Here is a 14880-nt window from a genome sequence, read left to right on the forward strand (position 1 = left end):
TTCTACTGCCACCTGCCGGAAATCTGAAGTAATACATGTCCAGATCTGTGAAGTCTGTGATAGGATTCACATTTGAGAATGCATTGTGCAGTACACAACTTGTACCACTGTACTCGAAGACCCCCTGCTAGATGCCTTACCGGCTGCGGTTAGTGATGGGAGTCTCGTCCTCAAAGACCCACTGCAGGCTCGGGGGTGGCTGGGCTGAGAACTGACAGTGGAACATGGCCTCCTCGTTCCTTGCCACTACTACGTCCTGGGGCGCCAGCAGCACCCTGGCAAAGCTCTCATCTGGGCAGGGGAAGCACAGGCACATGAACAGGCAGAGTGAGCCTCCCATCCCTGCCCCACCTTCTCCATCCCCATCCCCATCCCGGGCTCACCTGCAATGCTCAAGGTGAAGTTCTGGCTGCTGCAGGTCTGGCCAAAGGCATTGTGGGCACAGCAGGAGTAGAGGCCACTGTGCTCGGGGCTGGCTGGCCGGAGGGTCAGGTTCCGCTCCTTGCTGCTCACCGTGTGGTTGCTCTGACCCTCGGAGAGAGGGCTCCCATCTCGGAACCACTGGTAGGTGGGTCTGCGGGGCCAGGGGGTCAGCAACAGGGAGGCAGGGGTACTCAGGGGGCCAGTGGACGGGATACAGAATCAGAGGGTCAGGGCTAGACCCCTCGGTTTACAAATGGGGAAACTGAGGCCTAGGGAGGGCAAGTGACTTGCACAAGGGCACACAGCAATTCAGGGGCAGAATTAGGTTGCGATTGTAGATCCCTCAGCTCCCAGAATCCAGGGTCACTCCGTAGCACAGCGTTGCCCCTCAGGTTACCAGGGGCAGAGGTGGTTACAGAAGGAAGTGAGGTGCATCTGAACAGAGCCCAGGATCTGGGGAGACAGCACTGCCTGTCTAGAATAACCCTCTCCATCCCCACCTTCAAAGGTGGCTCCTTACCGAGGGTGCCCGTCAATGTGACAGCGCAAAGTGACCTGGGTCTGTGGCTGGATCTCGGCTTCCGACGCTGGATGCTTCAGGACCACAGGACCTGTCTCGATCCCTGCAGCAGAGGCCACGATTGCAGAGTGAGCAGCAGAGCAGAGCACGTGTGGGAGGGCGGAGGGGAAGGAGGCCGAGTAGGAAACGATGGGGACACCTGGAGGCTCTGAGCCGACAGACAGCGCAGGGAAGGCCTACGAAGCTGAGGCCAGGGCTACAGACGGGCCACCAGAGACCGAGCTCCTGCCCTGTCCCTGGCAGATCAAGCCTGACACCTGGCCACCTTGCCTCACGGCTCTTGCCATTTGCAGAAGCACCCAGCAGACAAATGGTCCAAGATTTGAAGGGAAAAATATTTGGAAAAAATTAAAACTTGAACTTCCTTTAATCCACACAGTGGAAAGAGCGGACCTCACACTGCATTCTGCCTGCCCCGTTCAACTGGAAATGGGAGAAGCTGAGGGAAAGGAGGGGTCCCACAGGGCTTGGGAGTTGGGGGTCCGGCAGGGGACAGGCACGCCCCAGTTCTCACATTTGATGTTGAAGGAGGCATTGGCACTGCGGGCCTCCTCTCCGGTGGCCTCGTCCCGAGCCACACACTGGAAGGCTCCCGCGTCCTGCAGCCGGTCCACAGCTGCGAAGCTCAGGCTGCTGCCCTGGGCGAAACGCCGCTCGGTGTCCTGGACAGGGGCCCCGTCCAACAGCCAGGACACATGGACCGGACCTGAGGCTTCCACCTCACAGCGGAGCAGGGCCCGGCGCCCCTGAAGTGCATCCTGGGAGGACGGCTCCTTGATGAAGACGATGGCTGCCTGGGCACCTGCAGGTGAGGACATGGGCGAGGCAGGGTCAAGAAGAGCTGCGGTCACTGTCCTGACACAGGTCACCCATCACCCTGTGCACAGGAGGGGCTGTGTACACAAGGCATCCTGCACGTGGAGGTGAGAAGGATCATGAGACCACAAGTGACAGATGTACACTGAGGAACTTTCAAACTGTGCTGGACGCTCCGCAGGACGCCAGCCTAGAGGGGGACACAGGATAATTACACAGGCCATGGAGAAACTCATGCCAAACGAAAGGTGTGGGAAGTGAGTGCCTCTAGAGCACAGAAGAAGAAGGGAGCCCCAAGGGTTGGGGGGCTACCGGTGGTCCATGGGAGGCCCCCTAAAGAAGAAGGCCTCAGACCTGCGGGACCAGATCATAGCAGATCTCGATGCTGGGCTGAGAAGGAGGGGACATTATTAGCAGACAACCCTCCCCACCATCTTCAGAATCCAGGATGCTGAGCAAAATTAAATCATGATCCAAAGAGCATCTCAGAAGGATTACTGGCACCCACACACCCACTGAGGTTCCACAGGTCAAGGGGGGGTGCTTTGAACTCTGCAGCCGTGTTCCCCAGGGGCTTCTTTGGGAGAACCCACTCCTTTAAGGAGAAGCCCATATTCTCTAGAACTAGGGCTATTCCCGAAGACATGCCACGGCCACCCCCGCCTTCCCACTCTTTATCCCTAAGAATGTTATCTGTGGCCACGGCTGGCCTTTCTGTGCTGAGTTGAAAGGTGAGCCAACATGCTTCCAGGTTTTCCCCTGAATCCATCACCCCTTGCACGGCTACAGTCAGCTCTGGCCAGGACCAGGGCGACACCCTCCGAGAAGAGAGGCCCTGCCACCAAAGGTGGAACCATAGCCAGTGAGAACAAAGGCAAGAGTGAGAAGGCTGTGTTGTGCTGGGGAGACGGAGGGCAGGGCCAGGCAGGTGGCATGGTTACGGCAGCAGGAATAACACACTGGGCTTTGTTCCTGGCCCACGTGGGTGCCCTGCAGAGGCCCAGAGCTATCGGGTCTGGAAGACCAGCCGCCTGCCAGTGGTGGGTGACACACAGAAAAGGCCATGCTGCCTCTCCAGGAAGAAATGGGCCACCTGGGGCTGCTACATGGAGGACCAGGCTCTGCCTCTGGCCAAACTGGGCCCAGCAAGGGCAGGAATAAAGAGGCCTGCGGGTCCCGCCCATTCCCTCCCGAACCACTGGAAATGGATCTCAGGACCCCCTCGGGCTGGGTTCAGATGAGGGGCTGCCCCGGTGTTGGTCCTTCTCCCAGCATCCTTAGAGGGGCCAGCGCACAAGACACACGGCTCGGAGCACCCCCATTACTTCTCACTGGGGTACTGTCGGCGCTCTAGACAGGACAATTCACCTTGCCTGGCTATCCCACCCACTGTGCAAGTTCACAAATCAGCCCCCTGGGCACTGGGGCTAAGCACCCCAGTCTGCCTGACAACCCCAACCCCCCCACTCACTTCCAAACACCGCAGAGGAGAGTGGCCCGGGCCCTACTGGGCAACTTGGTATAACCCCTTGGTAGGACAGATGGGTAAACCGAGGTCCAGAGAGATGAAGAGATTTACCCAAGGTCAAACAGCTCATTTGTGGCAGAGCCAGAAGCAAAACCATAGCCCCACGCTTTTCCCTGCCTCGCTCAGAAACTCAAAACCAACCCTGGAACTATGTGATTCCACCGTGGGTCTCCCTCCCATGGCCAGGCAGAGGTAGACACACCTCTTGCAGACGACGCCAGGAGAACAAAGGTGCTCTCAGCGACCCCTGGCTGAACGGAAGTCACCTCAGAGGAAGTGTGGGGCAAGAGCTGTGAACATGGTGGCGTCTGGAACCCTTCCCGACCACCTCTCATGACACAGATGGGCACCTCAAGCTGAAGCCCCCGGGACCTCTGTGAATGCGACTTAACAAAATCTTCGGACTGTAGACCCAGAGCTCCAGGATGCTCGTCAAGGGTCAAAGAGAGATTACCTGCCTCCACGTGCAGACAAAGCCCCAGTTCCCTGCTCAGCTTGTGGCTTGCCCACACAGAGGAGCGTGACTTAAGTCTTGGTATCAGACCGGTCTGGCTCAAATCCTGACCGTCACACTTGGGGTGTCCGACCTTGGGCAGAAGTGCCTTGGACACAGCTAACTCGGTAAATACACGGCAACTACCGTTATTATCACCATGCTCACGCTTCCCGCCCAAGGACTCCCATTTTAAGAACATTAGTAAGCTCCCTGCTTTGCAACGCCCAGGACCACTCCCAGGACCTGGATGGGACAGAGCAGCCACAACAGAGAAGTTTGAGGGGAATAATCAGGTGAGGTGGGGGTGGGATGGAGGCAAAGGGACCGTGGGGTTGTAGGAACCGCAGACCACTGGCCACAGAAATCTGAGCTGGGAGAAGAGATGGCGTGACTCAGAGAGGACCCAGCTCGGCCTCCAGTGTCCCCTCCTGGGGCTGGGGCTGCCCCATAGCTGTGGTGAGAGATGCTGCATTCCCAGACTGCCACTCAGAGCCCCCTGCGCCTCCACATAGAGCCTGGGAAACATCAAAGCCGGCCCGCGGGGCCCTGTGCCCTGACGTCAGCTCACAGCAGGTCCTGGTTAGTGCTTGGCTGGGGCAGACTTTAGATGTTACAAAAGGCAGGGAGAGCAGCCACCAGGCCTTCTCGAAGCCCCCCGCGCGCTCGGAGCCTGCAGCTGGGCCATGAGGCTCCTCACGCAGGAGGCTGGCCCAGGGCCGTGGCCTCCACATTTTCTGAGAAGACAGTGTGAGGTGTGCTCCGTCTCGCCACCTGCACAGCTTGCAGGAGGTCAGTCTGTTGGTTTTTTTTTTTGGGGTGGGTGGGAACATGGGCAGGAGACAAAGGCAGACCAAGGAGCCCCCTGCTGAAATGCCAGACTCCAGAAAAGGCAGGACTGGGAAGTGAGGAATTCTTCAGAAGCAACGGAGAACAGCAAGGACAGAGAAGGAAGGAGGCTTTTGGGGGCCTGAGGTAGTACCTGCCTCCAGGTGGGACAGTCCCCAGCACACTCCCGTGCCTGCAGTATCTCTGCAGGACTCAGAGCTGTGGTCCAGGGAAGGTGCTCGCTGGTGGCGTACGGTGCTGGACTCCCACAAGCTGCCCCCTCGTTCACGGTCCAGCCACTTACGCATCGTGCCTTCTCCACACAAGCCCTCCCGGAACCCAAAGCCGACGTGCCCTTTGAGACAGCCTGCTCAGTGTGGCAGCTTCGAGGCTGCCCAGCAGCCCTGCCCCTCCCAAGCAATGCCAACTGTACCCTTTCCCTTGCCATGAAATGGGGGCCCCACCCTTATGACTTGGGCTGTGTGAGGCTTTCATCTAGTCCGTAGCACAGCGTGGAGCACACGGGAGGTAGGGGGCTTCCCCGCGAGGCACGCTGGGCTCAAGAAGCCCCTCCGCAATGACAAGCAGGCCCGGCCATCTGCCCACACGTGCTCCTAACCCCGACAAAGCTGGAGCGGCAAATACCCAATAAGGACATTTTCCAAGCCATTTCCTCGGCGCCCCAACAGCCATCTATATGCAGACACTCCGCCTGTGCCTCGGCCCCTGGCCCCCTGAGAAAGGGCCGCGTGGGCAGCAGCCCAACTCCCGCTCCCCACCCCCGAGCCAGCATCTGGTCTGGTGCCCGCCCTCCTCGCTGCTCTCTGGGCTCCGGGCCCAGTCGACCCATGTGTGTATACGTGTGCATGCGCGCACACACATATGTGTAAACATGATTTTATAGAGAGAAGAGAGCAGCAGGAAGTTTTTTTGCTCTGAAGTCATTTGGGTTGCATCGGTCCAAGTATCCATCTGGGCGACTCGACGACCCATCTCTCAGGGACCAGTCCTCTTGGTCTAGGAAAAACGCCCCCAAGACACTGCGTAGGCCCCAGAGGCCGGCAAACTTGACCAGTTGATTTTACCTACCCTCCCTCCCTCTTAAAAGAAGTTCCAGATGCCTTAGGACCAGGCTGAGATACCAAGTTGACTCTGGCGGGCCCTGGCATGGGCGCTTTTTTGGTTGTGTGTGATCAAATGAGGGACCACGACCTTTCCCAGGCACGAAGCCAACCAGCCCCAGAAAGGAGGCTCACTCCTCCACCCCTACGACTCAGCCCTGGCTCCAGGGTCCCCGAGTGCCCAGGTGACCCCGAGAGCCCAGGCCTAGGTGGCTCCTGTTGGGACACGCAGACCCCTTAGGGACAGGCTGGGCAGCTTCCTGTACCCTATCTGGGGACACAGCATCAGGACACAGTCCAGGAAGCGGCACAAATGCTCCAGGAAGGAGAGTGGCCCCCAGGTCCCTCCCCCACAACAGGACAGCCCTAACAAGTCCCCTCCGTCGGAAAACTCTGTCTCGGGGCAGCAAGTGAGAGACCCCAGGGGTACAAGTGTCCCTGCCCCAACTCCTCCTCCCCCAGGGGCCAGTGCCCTGGGCCGCAGACCCCTGGCCGTCAGGGACTCCACTGGCACACTTTCAGCTGCTCGGGCACCACTCCAAAGGGCCACGGCCTGTATACATTCAGAACATTTTTGAGGCACGAATCTCAACCGCTGCAGGAACAAGTCGCTTGGGTGGACAAGCTCAGTCAGCCTCCCCCCCAGGTTCCCCTAGGTCAGCAGAAACACAAAACGCTGAGTAGGACTGGGGAATCTGGGCGTCTGGAACGTCCCTCTCCACTACCCCAGCACACCCCCCATACACCGCCCGCAGCTTCGGCACCAGCAACCCGGGCTGACCATCAGCCCAGCACAGCAGGGCTCAGAGGGGCGCTGCACCCCCCCACCCCACAGCTAACTCCAAGACCCAGGGGCAGAGCACAGAGTTCTGTACCCCTGCTGTCTTCCCAGGGCCTACAAAACGCCCGGGGTTCGCTGACAGGAGCCCTGTCGCCCTCCACAGCCTTGGCTCTCAGCAGTGCAGGCGGGAGCAGAGCCAGGGGCCCAGCGGAGTTTTCCTGTCCTGGGATTTAACTGTAAATATCTGGAGAGACTCAAATATCTGGATTAGAGGAACAGAACAAAAATCACCAGGGATTAGAGCAGAAACAAGCTCGCGGGCCAGCTCGTCTACCTTCGATGAAAACCACCACTCAGACCTGCCCTGCTCACGCCTGGGAGGCCCTGGAGGGGAGACCAGCGTCCAACAGCAGGCGTGGGTCCTTGCTGGCAGTGGCACGTGGCATCCGAGCCACAGGGACACACATGCCAACGGGACATGTGGTGTAAGCTGCGCCCCAGCCGGCAGCCGTACCATCTGACCCTGGAACCAGGCTGTCTTCTGCTGGGGCTGACAGGGCCACACCCGGGACCCATCTCTCACCCTCAGGAACCCTTCATTGGCTGCTATGCCTCCAAGGAAGCAGCGATGAAGTAAAAAACCCAGCCAGCGTGAGGCGGTGGGATCAGGTGGAAGGAACACACAGGGAGACCTGGGTTCCAATGTCGACACAAGCACTAACAAGTCGGGTGACCCTGGCTAATCACCACCACCCCCATGCCAGGCAGTTCTATTATCTGTAAACTTAGAGAAAGGAGAGGATGAGACTAGACGGTCACCAAGACCTCACATGGGTTCACTGCAGTGATCCTCAGAGGCAGTTCAGACACAAAGGCCTCATGCCCCAGAGTCCCCGCCCCACCCCTGAGCTGCACAGCCAGCCCCTAGAGCCACACGGCAACTGGAGGGTCAGCCCCGGAAGGGATTAAGCGTGAGGCTATAAATGGCAGGTGTGCCAGGGGGAGGCAGCTGGGGGGTGGTCACAGACAGGGGGACCCAGCATCACTTCTGACAAGCTACTCCCGTTCCTGTGGCTGAGCCTTCATCCTGCCTCCCAGGAGACCCCACTTCAGCCTTGGCCACACACAGTATTGACAGTTCACTGCCTCTGACACCCGGAATATCCCTGCCTGTGCTGCGACTGAGAGCTGTATTTCCCAACGAGACTATAAGCTGGAGGGGAGGGCAGACATTTATGTTCAAAATAATGTATGTATCTATGCCCCTGAGTGCCTGAGCCACACAGTAAAGCCCAAGCATTTAAGGGGGGATGAAGTCACTTAAGAGTTTATCGGACCTGAAATCTTGTTCTATATCCTTTATCCAATCTTGGCCCACTTAATTTTCCTCTCTGGGTCTCAGTTTTCTCACCTGGAAAATGGCAGCCTTGAAACTGATTTTAGTGATTCTTTTTTAGGCTCCTAGGATATTCAAATGACATACACATTCAGTACAGACACATAAAAATCTGCATTATTTTTCAGGGAAGTTGGAAAAAAAAAAAAAAAGAAAAAATCCCAGAAGTTCTAGGGAACTGTAGACCCCAGGTTAAAATGTCCTTGGATAAGATGATCCCTGAGGAGTCCGATGGCCTGGTGAGGGGGGGGGGATGGGGGGGCTGGACTAGAACTGCCAGGGAGAACCAGGAGTTCTCTGTTCTCTGCACTATGCCTTGGGAAGGATCCATTCTCAGCTGGAGGGAGAGGGAGAGGGAGAGAGGGTGAGCGAGAGAGAAAGAGAGAAAGAAAGCCAGTTGTCTCCTGAAGACGCCAGTGAGGGGCCTGCGGAAATACGACATCTCAGGGAACGCAATGGGGCTGCTGGACCAAGAGACTGGGAAATGAGCCAGGAGCTCAACCCCAGGAAGACCTCAGGGACACTCAGCCGGTGCACTCAGGGACTCCAGAGGGACAAAGAGTCCAGCCCCTCATCATCCAGAGAAGACAGAGAGGGACTTGCTGCAGGCGCCACTGCCATCCATTAGGGGGGCCCAGACCCAGGGCCCAACCAGCTCCGATTCCCAAGAGGGGTGGTCAGGGCTCTGTGAGACCACAGCGAGAGCAGCAGCGGGCTGCCCGGGAGTGAGATTCCCGCGGACCTTCCTGTGGAGGCAGGGGGCAAACTAAATGACAGCCTGGAGACCACTATCTTGGTCCACTACTGGTTGGACCAAGCCTTAGTTTATTAATTTTTTCAAGACAGGCTCCGAAAACTCTGTTTTCTATGCTCTTTTTACCCATCTCTGCCTCTCCCCTGGGAGGCTGGATAAGGCAGTGGGCACAGACCCCAGACCTAACCAGAGAGGCCAGAGCAGCTCACCCCAAAGTCCCTGTGGAAGGGAGAATGCGATTGCCTGTCCTTTGGGTGGAGTGGCCTCGACTCCACTGAATGAGGAAAGTCCTCCCTTAGACCTGCTCTGTTCAACATGTCAGCCACTAGACACATGGGGCTATTTAAAGGTCCCTTAACCGAAATGAAAGAAAACTGAAAATTCATTTCCTTGGTCATACATTTCAAGTGCTCAGGAGCCGCATAGGGCTAGCAGCTGCCATATTTGAACAGGGCAAATACAGAAGTTCCGTCCCGGGCAGCCGGATGGCTCAGTTGGTTAGAGCACGAGCTCTCAACAAGGTTGCCGGTTCGATTCCCGCATGGGATGGTGGGCTGCGCCCCCTGCAACTAAGATTGAAAAACAGTAACTGGACTTGGAGCTGAGCTATGCCCTCCACAAGTAGACTGAAAGACAACGACTTGGAGCTGATGGGTCCTAGAAAAACACACTGTTCCCCAATATTCCCAATAAAAATAAAAAAAAGAAAAAAAAGAAGTTCCGTCCCTGCAAATGTTCCACTGGACAGGCTGCCTTCACTCCTGACTGTCCACTTCCTGCCGGCCCTGGGCACCGGCACGTGGTTTCTAAACCAAAGGACCCCAAGCACCGGTCAGCCTCATTTTACAGAGGAGGAGACCGGAGTCCAGGCAATCCGTCAGCGGCAGGGGCAGGAATGACCCCGGAGCTCTCTGGCTCCTGCAACTGTGTTCTTTCCATTTCCATGATGCTCCCCTGGCTGCTCCTCCCTCCTTTTACTTTATTCCCTTTTATCTGCATTCCCCCTACAACCATTCTATCGCGTTTAATGCAAATCCTTTTCTTTGTATGTGCTCTGGTAAAATGTGATTGCTTCACCTGCCGGTATTTTTAACTTACGAGGTTGGAGAATTAAGTTCATGAACTCACCCTAGAAAAGGTGCTACATACCTCATTGCTGAATATCACTATGGTCACCTTCGAAGTACTCCCCTTGGGAAGCTATGCACCAATGCCAGTGCCTAGTCCACCCTTCAAAGCAATTTTGGAACTCTTTCTGGAATGGCCATCAGAGCTGTCGTCGTATTACCCTTGATGTCCTGAATGTCATCAAAATGTCTTCCTTTCATTATTTCCTTTATCTTCGGGTAAAGAAAGAAGTCATTGGGGGCCAGATCAGGTGAGTAGGGAGGGTGTTCCAATACAGTTATTTGTTTACTGGCTAAAAACTCCCTCACAGACGGTGCCGTGTGAGCTGGTGCATTGCCGTGATGCAAGAGCCATGAATTGTTGGCGAAAAGTTCACGTAGCCTTTTCAGCACTTCCAAACAGTGAACTTGGTGAACTATTTGTCCAGTTGGTACAAATTCATAATGAATAATCCCTCTGATATCAAAAAAGGTTAGCAATATCTTTGCAACATTTCGGGAACATAATTGTCAGACGGCGTATGTAAATGTCCTTCTATGATGGCTTCCTCTGCTCCGTACTTCTTTCCATCTAGCACTAGGTTTTGAAGATTCCTGGCCATCTCCTACATACATCCTGCTGCTCTCCCCACAAGATGAATATACTGTTGGGTTTGGGGATGGAAATAGCAAACGAATCTTTTTAAAGCAAGGACATGGCTGAACTTAGCTGCCCCCAGTTTGCAGACCAGTCTTGCCCCCAGCCTCTTCTCTGTGTGCCCAGCACCCCGCCTGGCCCGTCACAGCACCTAGCCCCACACTATCTGCTTCCCCCACTCATCTGGGTATCATCAGAGCCCGATGACACACACATGCAAGTACGAGCACGCACGCGCACACACACACACACCAGCTTCTCCTGTTCCCCTTCCTACTCCCCGCAAACCCAAAAAGTCACCAAAGAGGCTGCACCTCAGCTGGTTTCAAAGGGATGAGAGAAAAAGTCAGTCTCAGACTTTTATATTTAGAAGGGCTCTGCAAACCACTTCCTGGAGCAGACAAGAGTGGGGAATGTGAGGAAATCACTTTGCTATGTGTGATGTAGAACGCACGAGCCACGCAGGGCCTGTGGCAGCCGCACACCCAGTGGCACGCAGCGATGCTTAACACATGTGCAGGGGACCAACGTGCCCCTCGGCAGGCTGGAGGCGACCCCAGCAGACAACACACGCCACAGGGACCAGAACCTAGGCAAAGCCCAGGAGTCAGAATTAGACACCAGCCTCAAAGTGCCCCCACCTCCCCCCCCGCCCCCCCCGCCGTCCTTTCTTTCCTTCACCTGTCTGACCAGAGCCACTTCTGGAAACCAACCCTTCTCTCCAGGGAGGGGTCTTAGGAAGGGATGCTCCAGGCTTAGGCCTGGGTCACAAAGATAGAATCCAGACTGAGGAGGGAGACTTGGCAGAACCACAGGTTAAAGAAGCAAGGCTGCCCCCCTAGACGCTAGGCTGCCGGGGGTGGCTGTGGGGATGGAGTGGGGAGATAGCTTGTCGGGGGCATCAACCGCAGCCACGGTCATCGCTCACATATCACTCAGATGTAATGGAGGCTGGCCCAGTGTCATCAGGTGAGGGGGGCATCGGTGAAGGGGGGTAACTGAAAGGCAGGACAGAGGCTTAATTAATTAGAGTCAAACCATCCTTATAAACCTCGTTTTCCTGCTGAAAATATAAACTTTCAAAGAAAGCAAAACTAACTTTATTCTTTTATTTAATCTCTTAACTGCATTACTAATGATTTGCTCCTTTATTTTTTTAAGGAAAGTAACCAAAAAAGAGGCCCTTTATTTTTCTTCTTCGGAAAAGCAGCTGTGAAGAAAAACCATTCTGGCTAAAGATGGCAAAATAAATATTTCAATCTCCAAATCAATAACAACAAATGAAAAAAATACAAACTGATGAATAACAGAAACAATTCCTTGTAAGGGATTTTTAATACACCAAAAACTTGCAACTCATCACCAGATGCTTAAAGCCTATTGATAACCAACTTTGGGTGTGGGGGGGAGGGTCAAACATAAAACATAAAGCACTCACAAAGAGCTGAAGAAAAAAAAAGCCCCTAAGAGTGGCTGATGCAATAACTGAATCAAATAGCCAAAAAAAAAACGACAAAGTCCTAACGTTTATCCCATGCCTACTCTGCCGATCTTTAAGTCAGGGTCTGAAGGCACCAGGCTCTGACGTCCCGTAAGTCTGGAACGGGCTGTCCCTCCATTCCAAGAGGTGCCTCTTACAGATGTCCAAAGTCATGGGGGGCGGGGGCAGAGACAAGCAGACACTGATGGAGAGAGACAGAGGGAGATGGGGAAGATGAGATAAAGGGAGCCGGAGGGAGGGGAGATTGACACACAGAGAGAGAGACTGAGTGACTGACTGCATAACCGACAGAGAAACAGAAATGGACAGACAGAGACAGGTTAGGACAGACTAACAACTGACAGGGCGAGAGGGAGAGAGACAGACAAAGACCCAGACCCTGACAGACAGACAAGGTAAGAGATCCACAGCTGGAGACATAGACAGAGACAAACTGGGGGACAGAGGTAGAGTAACGTAGAGTCAGAGACCCAGAGAAAGGGATTAAGAAAGACTGTGTGACAGAGCATACGTATGTGTGCACACACACGCACACACATGTAAGCACACATAGGGCTCCCCATGACTGCAGAGCGGGCCCCAGCTCCACCAGGGCACCAGCTTCCCCCCCAGCAGGTCTGTCCCTGAGTCTCCAATAAGGAGGTCCGCCCCACCCTCCCGCCACCTTCCCCAGCAGCCACAGGGGCTCCAAACTCAGACAGCACAGGCCAGAGGACTGCCTGATACAACACCAGACACATAGGTTAGAGCTAGCCTGCAGGAGAGGCGAGGGGGCTCTACAGATACCAGATTCAGACCATTTAGAAGGGAGAGCCCTCAAATTAGACGCTCCTGGTAAATAATTCACCAGGGAAAGTACAATACCTTCCCTGGGCTCATCCATTATTCACCAAGATAAATGTACCATATTGTTATACTTCCTGACGTCTAAAAATGGTCTGAGCCATTAGGCCTGGCGAGAAGGTGGTGGGGCAATTTCCACCCAACTTTTCCAGAACCCCTGACCCAGCAGTCCCGCTGCTTTGGGAACTCAGCCTGCTGCTCCTCAAGCAAGGGCAAAGCGTTCGACTTCCAGAAAGAGCCAGGCCTGGGCTCAGGCCATGAGATCCAGGAGCAGGCACCCCCATGGCCCCCCAGTGCCAGAAGGTCACAGGTGTACCCAGGAAAGTCCTGAGCAAAACCACCACGGTCACCAGCCCTCAGGTTTCAGCCCCCTCGAGGGAACAGGAAACCACTTTGTAAACCACTGTCTAAAGGTAATTCAGTTGCTAGGAGATTCGTCGATGTCGAATGAATGTCAGCTACCAAATGCAGGAAGACGTACCTCTGCACAGTCCCTGTTCTTCACAGCTTCCTTTCCCCATATGTAAAACCGGCCTCCTATGGGGCCTTGGCAAGAAAGCTGCTCTGGGAAGTCTGCAGAGCTACACAACCTGGGCTTCGCCATACAGGCAGGACAGAGATGGGGCAGGACTCCGAGTTGAGTGAGATTGCCTGCAAGCAAATTCTCCTCTCCCACTCACCAAGTGGATGACCTTGGGCAAGTTGTTTCTCCTTTGTGTGCCTCCATTTTTGTATCTAGAAAATGGCGCTGATAACAGTATCTACCTCATAGGCTTGTGCAAAGTAAATACACGAGTTAACAAATGTAGCCTGTTTGGAACAGTGCCTGGCATGTAATAAGTTAAGCACTATGTGGGGCTGGGCTCTTAGCCATTACTGACTGTCATTGTTATGTTCAGGATTTTTTTTCTCTTTTAGGAGGTACATCCCATCACAACCATCTCTTTACCCGTTGTCGGCTTTTGTTGGCGTTCCCCTCATGCAGACCATCTGGAGCTACAAAATGCCCTGTTTGATTCGCCACTCACCCAATCTCTGCCATCTGGGGGCAGTGGTTCTCTCTGAACAGACCCCAAGCAAACCTTGTCCCACTGCTTCCCGACAGAGTCCTGGGGCTCTGGATGCACCTACGCGGGGCTCCATGGTTCAAGGGGTGCTGCCCCATGTGGGTGAAACTGCGGGGGAGCTGCCGACGCCCAAGAACTTTGCGTACTGTGCCCCCTGCCCCAGGGGTCTCCAGGCAGCGCCTGGGTTAGCCGTTCCTCGTATCTGCATTCACCCCCCACCCCCACAAAGCTGTTCAGAAGCACCTTCAATAGGAACAAGAATCAGAGCGAGCCTGTCTGGGTGACAGAGGATCCAGACATCTTGGTACGAGGTAGGGCTCTGGCCCCAAGGAACACAACTGTAGGTAGGTGAGGAGAGCACAGTGGACGTTTACGTACGACTCATGTCTGGAGATAACTATTAGACTTCAGTTTTTCTGATCTCATAAGGTTCTAACAAGAGAGGACTGGAAAATTCTATGCTTTGTAAAGGAAAATACCTGACTACATAAAACAGAAGTTCTAAGCAGCTCTCAAGAGCAAATGACAACTTAGGAAAATTATTTCCAGCAGCTGACAGAAGCAGGGTGGCTGGCCTAGATACAGTTACAAATCAATCGTTAACTACAAAATTCTAATAGTAACATGGTCAAAACAACGGGAAGAGTTCTCAAAACAAATGTAAGTGATTAATAAATATCAGAAAATGTTCCAATGCATTAGTAACCTAAGAAATGCAAATTAGAACGAGTTATTCTACCCATCAGATGAATGCCAAGATTTTAAAAATAACACTCAACAGGAGTATATGGAGAAAATGGTCCTCGTGCTTTGCTGGTGGGAGTGTCAATTCTAATATTCCCTTCCAGAAAGTGGTTTGGTAAAATTGTACCAATATCCTAAAAAAAACTCATGCCCTTCCTCCTTGGAGAAGTGCCTGATTCCAGGCCTGGGGCAGGAAATATGCAAGATGAGCCTGGGACATCTTATCCTACAAGGAAACGAG

The 14880-nt window shown here is 54.4% G+C and overlaps 1 protein-coding gene across 1 annotated transcript in view; it reads right to left on the reverse strand.

Moving 5' to 3' along the window:
- PTK7 (protein tyrosine kinase 7 (inactive)) overlaps window positions 1-14880 on the reverse strand; it is a 58578-nt gene that overhangs the window by 22006 nt on the left and 21692 nt on the right. Inside the window, exons 2-5 of the mRNA XM_019738437.3 lie at window positions 1518-1805; window positions 944-1046; window positions 384-574; window positions 141-291 (exon numbers count right to left, since the gene is read on the reverse strand). Of these exons, the coding sequence (XP_019593996.3) occupies window positions 141-291; window positions 384-574; window positions 944-1046; window positions 1518-1805 (733 nt within the window). The remainder of the gene's footprint in view (window positions 1-140; window positions 292-383; window positions 575-943; window positions 1047-1517; window positions 1806-14880) is intronic.

The sequence above is a fragment of the Rhinolophus sinicus genome, chromosome 2, assembly GCF_057876585.1.
Source record: "Rhinolophus sinicus isolate RSI-liver-muscle chromosome 2, RSI-T2T, whole genome shotgun sequence".
In the NCBI taxonomy this organism is placed as follows: domain Eukaryota; kingdom Metazoa; phylum Chordata; class Mammalia; order Chiroptera; family Rhinolophidae; genus Rhinolophus; species Rhinolophus sinicus.